Source organism: Phalangium opilio, unplaced genomic scaffold (genome assembly GCF_054372755.1).
Source record: "Phalangium opilio isolate 3A_F unplaced genomic scaffold, DU_Popi_V2 ptg000011l_1, whole genome shotgun sequence".
NCBI classification, from domain to species: domain Eukaryota; kingdom Metazoa; phylum Arthropoda; class Arachnida; order Opiliones; family Phalangiidae; genus Phalangium; species Phalangium opilio.
In genome coordinates this window covers 1,731,415-1,744,965 of record NW_028324147.1, presented here as the reverse complement: position 1 = coordinate 1,744,965, position 13,551 = coordinate 1,731,415, and the positions used below count along the sequence as shown (strand labels likewise).

Here is a 13,551-nt window from a genome sequence, read left to right as displayed (position 1 = left end):
TAAAATATTACAATTGGAATTTTATTTAAATGACGTGAAAGTTTTATCGTGACACACCTAGTATAGATTTTTTTGAAGACAAAACTATGTCCTATTTGTCAAAATATGAAGAATAGTATAATGCAATGTTAAATAAAGTACATAAACGTAGAATATTATTTTCATAGACGAGCTGATAGTAATAAATTACGTTCGGACAACGTTACTAGCAACCACGCCTTACTATATATACGTTCAAGGTTCTTTATAAATTGACCAAAATGATAGAGAATGAATAACAAACTGTGGTCAATACCACAATAATAAAAATCACGAAAAATTACGAAATTTGATGAGACTCGAAACTCAGGTATTAAGTGAGATTATAGGGTTAAGTTTGACATTCGATATCGAGACCTAGACACTGAGTGGTACTAGCATAAGTTTATAAGTGATATGTTCCATAAGTATGACACTACCTATACTTCGTAATGATAGAGACTCGCATCTCGAGCTAGTTCAAGGGGGAACGACGGAAGCGAGAATTGAAGTCCCACACTCGGTGGTTAATTTTGCAGTACTTCCATCTAATTCCTATTTAGTCTGCATTAGTAAGCCTTTGACAGCGCCTCACCAGGAGTCGCTTTATCTATGACCTACGTCACTTCATGACAAGCTCTCAATAGCCGGTGACAAATTTATGGCCAACATATCTTATGAACTACCTACATCTTCGCGATAGTTTCTCTCAAAATTAAGTTTGTAGTGAAGCTAAAAAGAGAAACAATAGAAGTCGCGCGTTTGTAGCTAATAGTTTCCAAAGGCGTCAAACCAACGGATCAATTCTTCAAATAAACACCTCGACGACATTCGATAAACTATTTGTGACCCATTAAAAGCATTTCACTTAACAATATCCTCGCCCCCAAGTATTTCGAAATAAGACGCCAAGGTATCTGGCTGCAACAGCGCAATGTTCGTTAAAGTTAAGAGTAAAAGAAGGTTCAGAAACGTCGAAAAACTAGCACCAACTCCAAGAAGTCATCGCCAATATAAATTCCCTAATTACGGGGATAACAAGTTAAAATTCCCGGAGTACACCAAGTCGAACAAGGGTTCAAAAAGAAAGTTTTTATTCTTCTTTTTTCAAATTTTGTTCGCCTTGGGTTGTATGGCCGGTTTCGCTTACCAATCTTACCAGGTCCTGAGTTTTTATCTCTCGTACCCGACCAGAATGGAGACCGTCACCACCTACGACACATTTTCTCTCCGATACCCACCCGCTATCACGATATCCAACGCCAATAGGTAAGAAGATGTTTTGGAATTTGTTTAAGATGCGGAAATTACTTAAAAATTATTCTTCACAGAATTTTAAAATCATATTGGGTTAAAGTCCTAGCACAGGAGAATATAACCGAAACTCCTTCAATGGTTTGTAGAAATTATTAATTTGTCTTTAACGAATCCGTGTTAACAATTGTACACGAAACATTCTAAAGCATGGCTATTGGCAAATGTGGAAAGTTAAAGAGTCATTAGCTAAAGTTAAAGTGAAAACTACCGGACACAGCTTCGAGAGCTTGGTTAAGAATTGCACACCAGCGTCGAGTTGCAGGCTAGTCTTGTTTGTCTCAAACTAAAAACAGAACTATATATAATCAAATTAATACAGCGAGAATGAAATCACTTGGATTTGGAGCGAAGATAAAGGGAACAGTTACGTCATCTTCGCGAATTATACGGGCAAATCAAAAACGTTTATACGTATTGACCCCAAAGGTTAGTCCCTCACTGACCGACCAGGTGTACATTAAATAAATTTCATTTACGACTTTTTTAATTAAAATTAAATCAAACTCAAGACATTTCCGGGAACTTAAACCTAATTGATTTCGAGGTTGGATTCCAACCCGAGGAAAACGTTCCCATGGGTAACACGACCCTAAAACTGGGAGCTAAAATGTACATTCATTCCTCGAAAGCTCTTGTCACTTACGGAATACCCGATTACAACTTTAAAGAGATTAGAATCGACCCGGGACAAAAATACTTTGTCGGAATTACTCTGGTTAGTCTTAAGTCGGGTCAAGGGTCAAATTCGGAACTTTCTCATTAAAACTCATCTCTATAGGAAACTTACACGTATTTGCCCGAACCATATTGGACCAAATGCATAGATTATGACGATATATACGTCCAAAATGGCAAGCGTGGATCCCTTTCTAAACTGGTAAAAGAGTTTGGAGAGAGATACGTCATCGAAGTCGGTAAACTGAAGTAACCACTTTGTTTTAACGCAGCTATGTCTACGAGACTTCTACATCGACAAATCAATGAAGATTTGCGGTTGCATCCCCATTTATCCGAAAACTTCAACTATTCCACAAATTATGGATGATGTAAGTGGCTCAACTTGCGACAGTTATGAGAAAAGTGGTAATTATTTTACATTTTTTACCTAATTTATTCGTGTAATTCTAAAGAGGACCTCCCCCCTAGTACTGTGAAATTTAGAACGACCTTGATTTACTAGATTCCTAATACTTGTTCGTGCAACGGTTTTAAACCAACCATTCAAATTATTTAAACAGATCGTTGCTGGGAAAAACTGTCTAAAAACGAGAGCTTGGATCGCTATGGTTTCTCTTTGAATTATTGCCAAAGAGATTGCAAGTAAGACCACGACCTGTGGCTCCCCCCCCCCCCTTTTGCTACGAAGATATTCATTATCTATATCATTCTTTCCAGAAAGTACAGCTATGACTTGCTCGTAGAGACACAAAGGATTGATAGAATTTTTAGAAGAGGAGGGGGCGATCAAGTAATTAATATTAAAATGCTAATTTACTGGATTTAAGTTTAATCGCGTGTTTATCGCAACAGCCGGATGACGGCGGTCCTGAACCTGGAGGTCCAAACTTTGGAGATATGGACCGTGGTAGCTTTGAAGATAGAGGAAGAGGACCACCCCCGTTTTTCGGGTATTGAACTTTAACCTCTTGAAATTAATACAAATCTATCTTAAAAACTGAAATCAGCGCGACTTTTCCAGAAGTGAAAAATCAAAGGCCTACGTTTCAATTAAATACTCTAGTCCCAAGGTCACTACAATTACTTACGAGCCACAATATAAAGTTTGTTAATTATATTTTTAATTAAAGATATGCTTTAAAATTAAGGGTTTTTTCAACTTGCAGATTAACAACGTCATTGCGGATGTAGGAGGATTTTTAGGGCTATGGTTGGGAGTGTCTGCACTATCTGTACCCAAAGTAATTCTTCAAACTATCATGTTTTATCGGGCCCTTCGAACTGGGACTTTTAATTAATACTTAAATTAATTAAATTAATTAAAGCAAATGCCAGATTATTGGTAGATATTACGATATTTACATTTTATTCTGTGATAATTAAATTGTTTCAATGATCGTTACACATTTATAGCCGTACCTAAGCCTAATGCGAATTATTTTTCAAATTATGATAAAAAACTAAGGCATAATATATACATACCGGTTGAAACGTGGCTAATAGTAAGCCTTGGTTCCTTAAGCCTTTGTTGAAGATTAAATAAAATACACTTTACGGTTCGCGTTACAAAAAAAATTAACTCGTTTTAAATACAAATCCGCCTTGATATATAACTAAGCTCGACTTATTAATCTGGTATTTCATCGTATCTTTGATTACGGTAAGACTGTGAACTTGTTATTACGTTTCTCCTAACGCTTTGTTGAATATCGTTGGCCACAGAATCTCTATGACGCACGCTGACGGTGTACGCGTTGAAATCCCCTATCGTTTGCGCCAAGATGGAGGCGAAGTAGACGAAGTTCATTATATTCTGTAGATGAAAAATAGGCATTCATTTAAAAAATGAGACGATCGACATGGCGGTTTGAAAATTAGGCTTAGCGCGATCAAGTTGCGTAGGATTAATACGGCCAACTCGGTTACAGGCGGGAAATACTAAGTTGGCCTTGACTTTTTTTGGCGCGAATAAAATAAATAGAGAAGCAGGAACTCCCTATCTTTGGCCGTATAAGACTTAACGATAAGATATAAAGGGAGTGCCAACTACACTTAAAATAAGTTTAACTACACTTTAAAGGGTTCCTTAAGTCGCTAGCTTTTATTCCTAGCACGGAAAATCCGTCGGCAAGCGACTTATGGAGCTATTTCAGTAACGTATTTCAAATGTGGCGACAAAGTTCCAAGAAAAGGCTTAACAATGAAATTAATCCGATTCCGAATTAATAAAACTACAAAGGGAACGTTGGGGATTAAGTTAGGAAGCCAGCGATGGGATGGGATGCGAAAAAATAAGATAATTAATCTACTTACTTGACAGCAAACCACCAGGGTGATGTACCAGGCTTTGGGTTGAATGTTCGCGGCTCCTATAATAAAAATAAAGAAAAAATAATGAAGAGAGGGAGCGCATTCTTTTTCTAATTAGAACCGATTGAAATAAGCTCATTAGGGGGAAAAAGAAAAAAGTTATGATTTGTTACCACAAAGCGTGGCTGATGAAACGGACAGGTACAGCATTCGAACATATTGAACGAACGCGTTGCCTTGGTTGATTTTATCTTCAGTCTCGAATTCCCAACTGTTACTCTACGAAAATGGATGGGAGAATGAATATACCAATGGATAATTACCCTAGCTCGTTTCTTCCTCATTCTAACTCAATTATTACGTCAAATCTGTAGACGGTAAAATACAATCCGGCGAATACCAGGATGGTTGTCATGTACGTTTGAGCCATTACCGTCCCCAGTCCGCCATTTTTCATCTTTTTAGACAGTATATACGTTGTGTAAATAAGGATAATTGTATTTATTACTTGGAAGACGACCAAAAAACCTTTGAACTGTGTAAAAGAAAGAGACATATTTAGTAGAGAGAGACCCGTGACTAGAACTCGCGCTTAGACATACCGTGTTGGTTATTTTGTAACTATCTTCGCCTTTAACCCGGGCATCGTCAAAGGTTAACATACCCAAGCCGACCAGCTGATGGTAATATTAATTGTATTTTAATTTAAGCCCCTTACAGAGACACACCTAACAAGTTGCGTCGTTCTCCGGTAGTCTTTGAGCGATTTGCGTGATTAAAAAAGATCTAGTTTTCTAAGCGCTCAAAGACTAGCGAGAAAGTAAATAATTCTCCAACGTTCAAACTTACTTGGAAAGCTATGACGATAAGTATCTGGAACTTTAAAATGAATGGTAGTATTGGTTTGATAATTCGAACTGTACTGTTAGAACTGCCTCCTTTCAATGTCTTTTTAACGGAGGATAATTGATCCCTAAGCAAAGCTGTCGTGTCCTCTAATCGGTTGATCAGTTGACTTAACCCTTCCATTCTTTCTTTGGCTTCTTCTTTAGTCAAACCTTCTTGTTCGAGACTAAAATAAGAAACAATTAAAAAATTATTAACATTCCTAATGAGAGAAAAAAAACGTGGTTAAAACGTTATTATTTTTTACTTTTCAACTAAAATTCCAGTGCTGGCTAACAAAGGAATGTAATCAGACTCGCAACTCGCTTGGTCTAACGTTGATAAAGGTTCCGGCTACGGTAAAGAAATATTCCCTTAGCACACTCACTCTTTGCGCTGTTTTACCATTGTTATAATTAAACTAACCGATTTCATTTCGTTTCGAATGAATTCATTGACATCTGTCGATCCATAATCTTGCGAACCACGAGTACGTTTCGGGTGATTTGTTCTGGCTAAACTAAGGTGACGTGTCCGATACAATAACGGATCAAACGGCAGTGGTATCGCGGAACGCGTACGAGCTCCTGGATAACTGTTCTCCATCGTTCCTGTTTTAAGAAGGAACGTATAAACATTATGCCCAAGTCTTACAGTCTCCAAAGAGGGGAGAAGTTAATCGTGGTTAGAGGATTGTCCTTTAAACGTAGACCTAGTCTGCCCTACAGACATCCTTATTGCCATGGAAATGACGTTAAGCAACTACATGCTCTAACGCGAAAAGAGAAACTAACGGATAACCTAACTGATCCTGATCAGAATGCCTTCAAGGAACGATCATTCCTCAGGACGTCAGCCAGAGGACATTGCTACAGACATTCGAGAATCTTTGACGATGGTTGCTTACCAGAGATGATTAGTTCGCCCGAAAAACCTAAACTAAGACCTTTTTTCGAGGTACTTTTGTAGATATTGACAACAAGGTACATTCACCATGAATGAAAACTAAATTTGAAACCGTTTCACTTGGTGACTATGTACCTTGATCACACATGGTTTTTTGGGTTATTTAACGATGTCCGGTTTTTCTAGGAGCAGGACGAAGAATTACGCAAACGCGGGGGAAGTTTCTCAATGGCTAGCGTTAATGGTCAAAACACGGCTAGCCCGTTCCTATCGACTTCGTCTCTAAGAAGCTGGGCAAGCCAACAAAAAATCGCGAAGAAAGAGTTATCAAGACCTACCCTCGAGCCTTTTTACGTGTCCAACGCGAGTTTCTACAAACGTTTAAGAAAGACGATCTCTCTACCCAATCGAAGAGAATAGTAACGTAGTAGCTAGAGCCCGCCTTTATACCCGCGACCAACCGGCTCTGGTATCGAAGATATATTTTATCGACATATTTGTATACGACGATATTAAATACTCAGTATCTAACACCACTTAAACTTTGAAGTATTTTCGCTTACCCGTCAGTTGAATGGGATACGATATAGTGTTGATATTCATTTTAGGCGATGGTGGGGCCATGGTTCAAAATTATATTGGACAAGTCCACAAATACGAAAGACAAACCCAAATGGGATGATTTTGCTTTCGCAAACCTTTCGTTGGCGGTTCTCTCAGAACTTTGGCGTCGAATTTATCATATTAACAAAGAATATTTCTATTGTTTTAGCAATCAGCAGTTAGCAACCGACGATTGGGGTTTTTGCTAAATTATCGAGACGTCATTGATATTAAAAACAATGTACTTGTTTGTACTGGGTCACGTTTAGGTTTAATCGGCACGATCTAATTTGATCACGCGTGCAACGTACGATTCAAGTTTAATGCAACGAGTATGTTTTCACTAAATTAAATTTTTGTCATGCCCTTAATTAAGTCTTGCCAGACCAATTATGGTGGTCAATCAAGAAGATGCGTGTACATTTCAGTTTGCAATCACTAGTCAGCAGTGGACTAGGTCTACCAATAGTACAGGGTCTGAAAACAATGCCCGGATTAAGTTTAAGCCAACAGACTAGGGGATGCTTTTTTTCTATCCCATTCAATAAAACCTATCTAAGGATTCAAGCTTGAAATTAATTGATTTTCCATAGGAGAGGAGCTTGTTTCGTGGAATTCCAAGGTTGCGCTAACGCAATAAGCTATATATTATCTACTTCAGATAAGATGTGTAGACAAGATTCGTGCATGATGGCATTGCAACTTGATTCTCACTATAAAACATTGATTTTAATCTAACCACGATTATCAAAAATCAAGTTAAACTTTGAGTGAGTAGGAGCCTACACTTCACGTTATCTCTCTATGAAAAAAGGAATAGAGATAACATGGAGTATAGCTTCATACATACTCTAGATTTTCATTGACTTCCAAGGCCCCGGGCTCAACCACTAAATTAAATTTAAATTCATATTTAATTATATTACACCAACTTAAATACGATATAACATTAGGCCTATCTCAAATAATATTTAATAATGCATAATAAACTTTGCAAAACAATTACACTTCGATGTTTTTAAAACGAAAACTGGTTTTTCGTTTTCGCAATAAATTAAATATTTTAAGCCTAACCCATACGTGTTTCTTCATAAATTTTTAGAGTTCTAAATCAATGCCCTAGAGTCGTAGATAAGCTGAAAATCTCAGATTAAAACTAAACCCTCTACATTCCAACCGTTTCAAGCGAGTAAATAAGTTAACTCGATAAAGAAATCGTAAAAAAAAAAGAAAAAGAAATTCACTTGTAAGCTGTTAAACCTTTATAATCTTATCAAGCTAATTTAAATCGTACAACTTACCTGATAATTGCGTAATTTGTAAAACGCCCGTTTGCCTGTTTGATAATTAGTCTACACTAATGAGGCCGAAAACCAATGGAATCAAACTCCCCCCTTGCTTATAGTTAGAAATGTTTTTATCAACTGATTAGGAAAATGTATCCCAATTTAATAATTTGCCTTCGTTTATATTTTTTTGGGGGTTAATTCATTTTAAGGACAACAAGTTTGGATATCTTCAAGGTAAGGTTACATTATTATAAAATTTATGTTAATATTTGACACTCAAATATCGTTTTATGTGTGGTGGAAATTGTTGAGGCCAAAAATAGATTTTTTTATCTTTATTTGAAGAACTATCTTTGCCCTACGCTGTTCAATGTTTGAAGTCATTATACCAATTCTAGATCTCCTCAAAGAAACTAGTTCGAAGCAGTTTAATACAAATAATTCACTAATTGTAAAGAGAAGTGTCGAGGAGAATTCCGATTTAGGAATGTCCCAAGTGGTTTTTGGACCCGATCAAACATTGGAAAGAGTGGATTGAATTTCATGTTGAAATAATAGGTTTTCTATGGAACTATTTAACCCTTCTATTATAGTAGCGTGTGATTTTTGTTACAAGTACCAACGTAGTCCTTGAGGTACCAGTTTGAAATTACGTATAGAAATTAGCGTTCAACAGGAGCGTGTTTGGGAAATGTAAAACAAAAAGTAGTGTGAGATTTTGACGTACAAGTTCGCGTTCCACGGGAGGGTATTTTGGGAAATGTGAAACGTAGGTGAGGTTTTTGACGTACAAGTAGGCGTTCCACGGGAGGGTATTTTGGGAAATTTAAAACGTAGGGTGAGGTTTTGACGTACACGTTCGCGTCCCACGTACGGTTTTGTATTAGTAGACAACGGGAGAGTGTAGGGGGAATGTAAACGTAAGGTTTTGTATAAGTAGAAGTTGGCGTTCAACGGGAGAGTGTAGGGGGAATGTAAACGTAACGGGGGAGGGAGGAGTGTAGGCTTTGACGTACGGGCTTCGCGTATGACATACGGTTTGAATACGTAAACAAACGCCTATTAATACAACCTCAGCGAGAGGTACTAAAAAACTAATAATAAAGGCTAATAAAGGTTAGGTGTAATGACTTTCCAAGCTGCTCAGAAAGTACAGCTATGTTGTTGATTCAACATAGTCATATTTACAAACCAAATATTTGACGTTGCTTCAGAATCAGAAACCATAACCCCTAATATCTATTGGAAGTCTAATTATTCCTAGAAAAAACCCCACATTATTAACTTTAAGTCTTATCATAAGTTCATATGAGAGATATCCTATGAACTTATGGTCTTATCAATGTCATTTTCCCCGCCATGTTCCAATGTTTTCCCAACACGGAAACTTTATAACAGCAAAAAACATCTTTTATTATCATTATTTTTTGTATGTATATATATATATATATTTATATATAGGTTTCATTTTTTATACACTAATACGATATTCTGTGAATTTTAACCTATTTTTCAACTACTGAGAGAAAAGAGAGAGATTGAACTAAATATAATGAAACTTTTTAAAGGAATGGTACGTCAGTAAATGTTTTCATCTCATCATTTTTTTTTTAGTTTCACTTTCACTTTACAGTGAGGGATCATCGTTTCACAATATAAAAATAAATACCATTATCTTCCCCCTCCCCTCCCACCCCCATCAAAGATAACTTTAATTAAATTAAATTAAATTAATCTTGTTAATTGCTAAGCCTAATTAATTATAGTCTTTGAGCGGACAATTATAGCTGCTCAAAGACTACAGAAATGCTCCTATTTTAATTTAAAGGGATAATTTTAATTAAATCTCGTTAATTGCTAAGCCTAATTATATAGTCTTTGATCGGACTATTAAAGCTGCTCAAAGACTACAGAAATGCTTCTATTTTAATTTAAAGGGATTCAAAGGAAATTAAAATTTTATATTAAAGAGAGATTACAAATTATTGTTTATTAATTTTATTAAACTAATAAATTTTGTTGGTTTTCTAACTTTTGTGCAGTTTTTTTTTGTGTGTTGTATTTTTTAATTCTAAAAGCCAATTTCTTAACCATTATCAATTTGTTTGTTTCTTTGTTTGTTTCTCAATATAGAAAAGTTGTGTAGAAATGTTTATTTTATTAATTTTTTTTTTGGTTAAATTTTGTCATTTTTCTTTTTTAGTTGCAGTTAGTTAAATTCATCACCAACCCCAACCCCATACGTTTTTTATATAAAAATTTTGTAAATTTTAATAATTTTTTTTATGTCTTACCAACTATTCTAGAATTTTTAAACTAAATTTTGTCTAATTAAAAAAAAAAAAAAAAATCCGAAAAAAAAAGGAAAAAGGCCAAAACTTTTAATTTTTTATAATATTTTCCTTCTTAAAAAGTTTTCACACGCTAAATTTTAATTTTAATTTTATTTAGCGTTTTAACATAACAATCTGTTATAAATACGTTTATTAATTATTATTATTATTATACTAAACCCAATAAGAAACAAAAAAAATAGACCTAATAATTATATTTAAATATTATATAAAAAAAAGTACTGATAAATTAGGTTTTTGTTTTTTTTTTTTTTGAAATGAGAATTATTTTTTTATTTAAACTTAAAAAAAATAATCCCTGTCCCCAAGTTCTAGCACATTTTATTTCAGGACTGACCACCAATTTCTTCCCCTTTTTCAGCGGTGGTAATTTCATCCGCTTCTAGTAACTCAAACTCATCCTTGCTACTCCCTCCCGACCCCTGACTTTCTCTATCAGATTCCTCCCCCCCATTTTTTACCTCCGTCTTTGTGTCACCACCATCTTGGTCCCCTTTACCAGCAGAAGCCTCTTTCGCTTCCAATTCCTCATCCTCCTTTTTATTATCATCCTCTTTCTCATCACCTCCTTTAAATTCGTACTTATACAAAGGCCAGAAAGACTCGAAAAATCCAACATCTTCCGTTAAATTCGGCAACAGCCATAAATGATGTTTACCAAACGAGACCAGCCAAACCAAAACAAACACCACCAATCGAACTATCAAGAGATAATTTAAGAAAAAACGAGTTTTGTTATTTTTACGCAATTAAAAACCGTTAAAATATAGTCTAAATTGAAATTATGCCAGTGATAATTAGACCAAGGCTTAGCTAAGCCTTTGCGTAAACTCTTTGTTTTCCTTTATAACGGAATAGTAACTTAGTTTAGATTACTTTAAGCTATAATATAATTAACTTAAACGTGAAGTATTTATTAGTAAGTTAAAAGTAATAAAGTCTGTGAACTTTAACCCCGATAAAATGGAAATAAATAGTATTGGCCAAGGCTTATGTTAGGCCTTGGCGAAGGGACTTTCCACCAGATGGCGGGGATTAGTGGGCATTTTGTTTGTTTACTGGAGGGTTCGGTTCAGTTCAGTTCAGTGAAACGTTTAAGGCTTAAGCTTATCATGACAATACACAACAAATAGCATAGCGATAGTATTTGCGTATTTTGCAAAAATTAGCGTGTTGAATTTGATATTATTGCAATTTTGCATATTTTTTTGGGAAAAATAATAATAAAAATAGTGCGTCGAGACGGTAACACCAAACGGATACGTTAACTATTAGAAAAACTTTGTAGATACCTGAAAAACATTTTAAAGCTTTTAGGTTTTGTTTTGTTATTAGGCAGTATTAATTACTATGAAAAACTTTTGAATTTGGTCAAAATGGCGATAAAAATTGAGCAACCTTTGAAAAATTATAATTATAGTTGGTAAAAGGCTGATGATTTTAAATTATTTATATTAAATTAAAATTTAAAGAAACCACGCTAATTTTTGTGCATTTTCAAGTTAAAAATGTGATCATATTTTAAAGATGTTTTTTGACTTTTTGACGGAATCTTCACAATACTTACTGACTGCTAACCCTATTATGAAGACTAAAAATCCAGCGGCCGCCACACTAAGATAATAAACATAATGCCTAACTGTTTTAGGCCAAAGAGGAAAGAGGCACACGAGAACAGCTCCAACAACTAATAACAAACAAAAAAAATAATAAATTAAACTAATTAGTAATTTACTAATTTTGCTTTTAAAATAAATTAAAAATGAACCTTGTACCTAAGAGTGTTCCAATAATCCACGCTCTAACAGGAATGGGATCATAAATCCAAACATAAACCTCATTTCCATCAACAAAAAGTTGATCCAAATGCATGTCGAGTTTGAATTTCTTTTTCTCTTTCTTCTTTTCACCTTCTTCCCCTTCCTGATATAATAATTTTAAAATTCAATTAGTCATCTACTGACTAACTCTGTGACGTTTTAAGTCCAATATACACGAGGAAATTCCTCTAAATGCCTTAATTAATTTAAATATACCTTCTTATCTTTTTCCTTATCAGATTTTTCCTCCTTGTCTTTATTATCTTTGGATTTCTTTAATTTTTTCGCGCTTTCTTTTGTTTCTTCAGATTTTTTGCTCTCTTTTATATCAGATTTGGAATCTTTGGTCGTGACGATGCTACTCTCCTCCTGATTTTCATCATCCTTATCTTTCCTCTTCTTTTTTTCTTTCTGAACAACTATTTTCTTCGCTCGATGGAAAAATTTGTGCCTTAACATTCTAAAAGAGGCCCGAAACATATTTAAAACGTACAAATGAGAGCTTAAAAGACGCTTTTAAATGACTTACGTGTCCATAAAACGAACTACAGATTCCCTACTGGTAAATAATAACTCCGGTCCCTTTTCTTTTCCCGAAGCCCATGGTGAATCTAACAAACAATCTATAGCTTTGGAAGCTAAAATGATGACGTAATTTAACATTAAATATCAAAAAAACTAAATAAAACATGATTTTGCAAGCGTATTAACTCATTAAGTATTACTTACAAACAAAATACGAAACTTTGTGGCTTAGAAGTGTTGTTTTCTTTTCTGGAAGTTTACTACGTAAATATTTGGAGACCGCGTATTCAACTTTCGAGGGTTTATCTTCATCATTTTTAATGTCATCCTTAAAACGGGATTATTTTACTATCAGATAATTTTATAATTACGCTGACGTTTCATAATTAAAAGTAATTTAAAAAAAATTCAATGTCAATGTTGAAAATTTTAGCCAAGGCTTACGTAATGTCTTGTATAGACTAATGGCACCCCATGTTATTTCCCCATAGAGATTAATACAGTCGAAGGCAGAAGGCTGCCATTACTCTATTGACCAAGGCTTAACTAATTATTCTATGGTTGGTAAAGTACTAAAGTAGGCTTAGCAAGAAGCAGTTGTTGTTTTATGTTTAACTTCTTTATTTAATAAATATTATTCGGGAACTATTACTAACGATTTAATAACATTAAATTTAATTAAAACATTATTACTTACATCCTTTTTTTTCCTTCCTTTCCTTCTTTCTGCCATATTTCCTGTTAAAATGACTTCGCAAATCGCAACTTCTCGTAAAAGCTGGAGTTCAAATGACACTATACCTTTCAGCTTCGATCTTAGTTTGCTCTACTACGTAACTAACATTG

The 13,551-nt window shown here is 34.8% G+C and overlaps 4 protein-coding genes across 6 annotated transcripts; 2 read left to right on the top strand and 2 right to left on the bottom strand.

The window, feature by feature from the left end:
- The first annotated feature begins 78 nt into the window (after positions 1 to 78).
- On the top strand, positions 79 to 3,365 carry LOC149709769 (acid-sensing ion channel 4-A-like). Of its 2 annotated transcripts, none has more exons than XM_089857766.1 (12): positions 79 to 1,287; positions 1,350 to 1,413; positions 1,482 to 1,597; positions 1,655 to 1,761; positions 1,845 to 2,050; positions 2,114 to 2,212; positions 2,283 to 2,418; positions 2,574 to 2,655; positions 2,731 to 2,803; positions 2,866 to 2,963; positions 3,038 to 3,116; positions 3,180 to 3,365. In XM_089857766.1, the coding sequence occupies exons 1-12, from the start codon at positions 953 to 955 to the stop codon at positions 3,309 to 3,311; spliced, it is 1,527 nt and encodes a 508-aa protein (XP_089713892.1). In that variant the 5' UTR covers positions 79 to 952; the 3' UTR covers positions 3,312 to 3,365. The 2 variants fall into 2 exon arrangements, with proteins under 2 accessions (XP_089713892.1, XP_089713891.1); XM_089857765.1 differs by having other exon boundaries at positions 3,035 to 3,116.
- Positions 3,350 to 7,167, bottom strand: LOC149709767 (uncharacterized). 2 transcript variants are annotated; one of them, XM_089857773.1, is made up of 9 exons: positions 6,678 to 7,167; positions 5,635 to 5,819; positions 5,477 to 5,562; positions 5,173 to 5,395; positions 4,926 to 5,000; positions 4,685 to 4,858; positions 4,497 to 4,602; positions 4,327 to 4,382; positions 3,350 to 3,826 (listed from the first exon to the last, which is right to left on the bottom strand). In XM_089857773.1, the coding sequence occupies exons 1-9, from the start codon at positions 6,736 to 6,738 to the stop codon at positions 3,641 to 3,643; spliced, it is 1,152 nt and encodes a 383-aa protein (XP_089713899.1). In that variant the 5' UTR covers positions 6,739 to 7,167; the 3' UTR covers positions 3,350 to 3,640. The 2 variants fall into 2 exon arrangements, with proteins under 2 accessions (XP_089713899.1, XP_089713900.1); XM_089857774.1 differs by lacking the exon at positions 6,678 to 7,167 and adding an exon at positions 6,453 to 6,588.
- On the top strand, positions 5,848 to 6,650 carry LOC149709768 (uncharacterized). The gene is made up of 3 exons (XM_089860727.1): positions 5,848 to 5,961; positions 6,028 to 6,165; positions 6,301 to 6,650. Exons 1-3 carry the CDS (start codon positions 5,848 to 5,850, stop codon positions 6,532 to 6,534), a joined length of 486 nt encoding a protein of 161 aa, XP_089716853.1. The 3' UTR covers positions 6,535 to 6,650.
- Positions 7,168 to 9,394: 2,227 nt separating the features above from the next.
- On the bottom strand, positions 9,395 to 13,549 carry Trp1 (translocation protein 1). The gene is made up of 7 exons (XM_089857772.1): positions 13,403 to 13,549; positions 12,910 to 13,033; positions 12,710 to 12,818; positions 12,397 to 12,640; positions 12,136 to 12,283; positions 11,928 to 12,047; positions 9,395 to 11,060 (listed from the first exon to the last, which is right to left on the bottom strand). Exons 1-7 carry the CDS (start codon positions 13,436 to 13,438, stop codon positions 10,687 to 10,689), a joined length of 1,155 nt encoding a protein of 384 aa, XP_089713898.1. The 5' UTR covers positions 13,439 to 13,549; the 3' UTR covers positions 9,395 to 10,686.
- Positions 13,550 to 13,551: the final 2 nt, after the last annotated feature.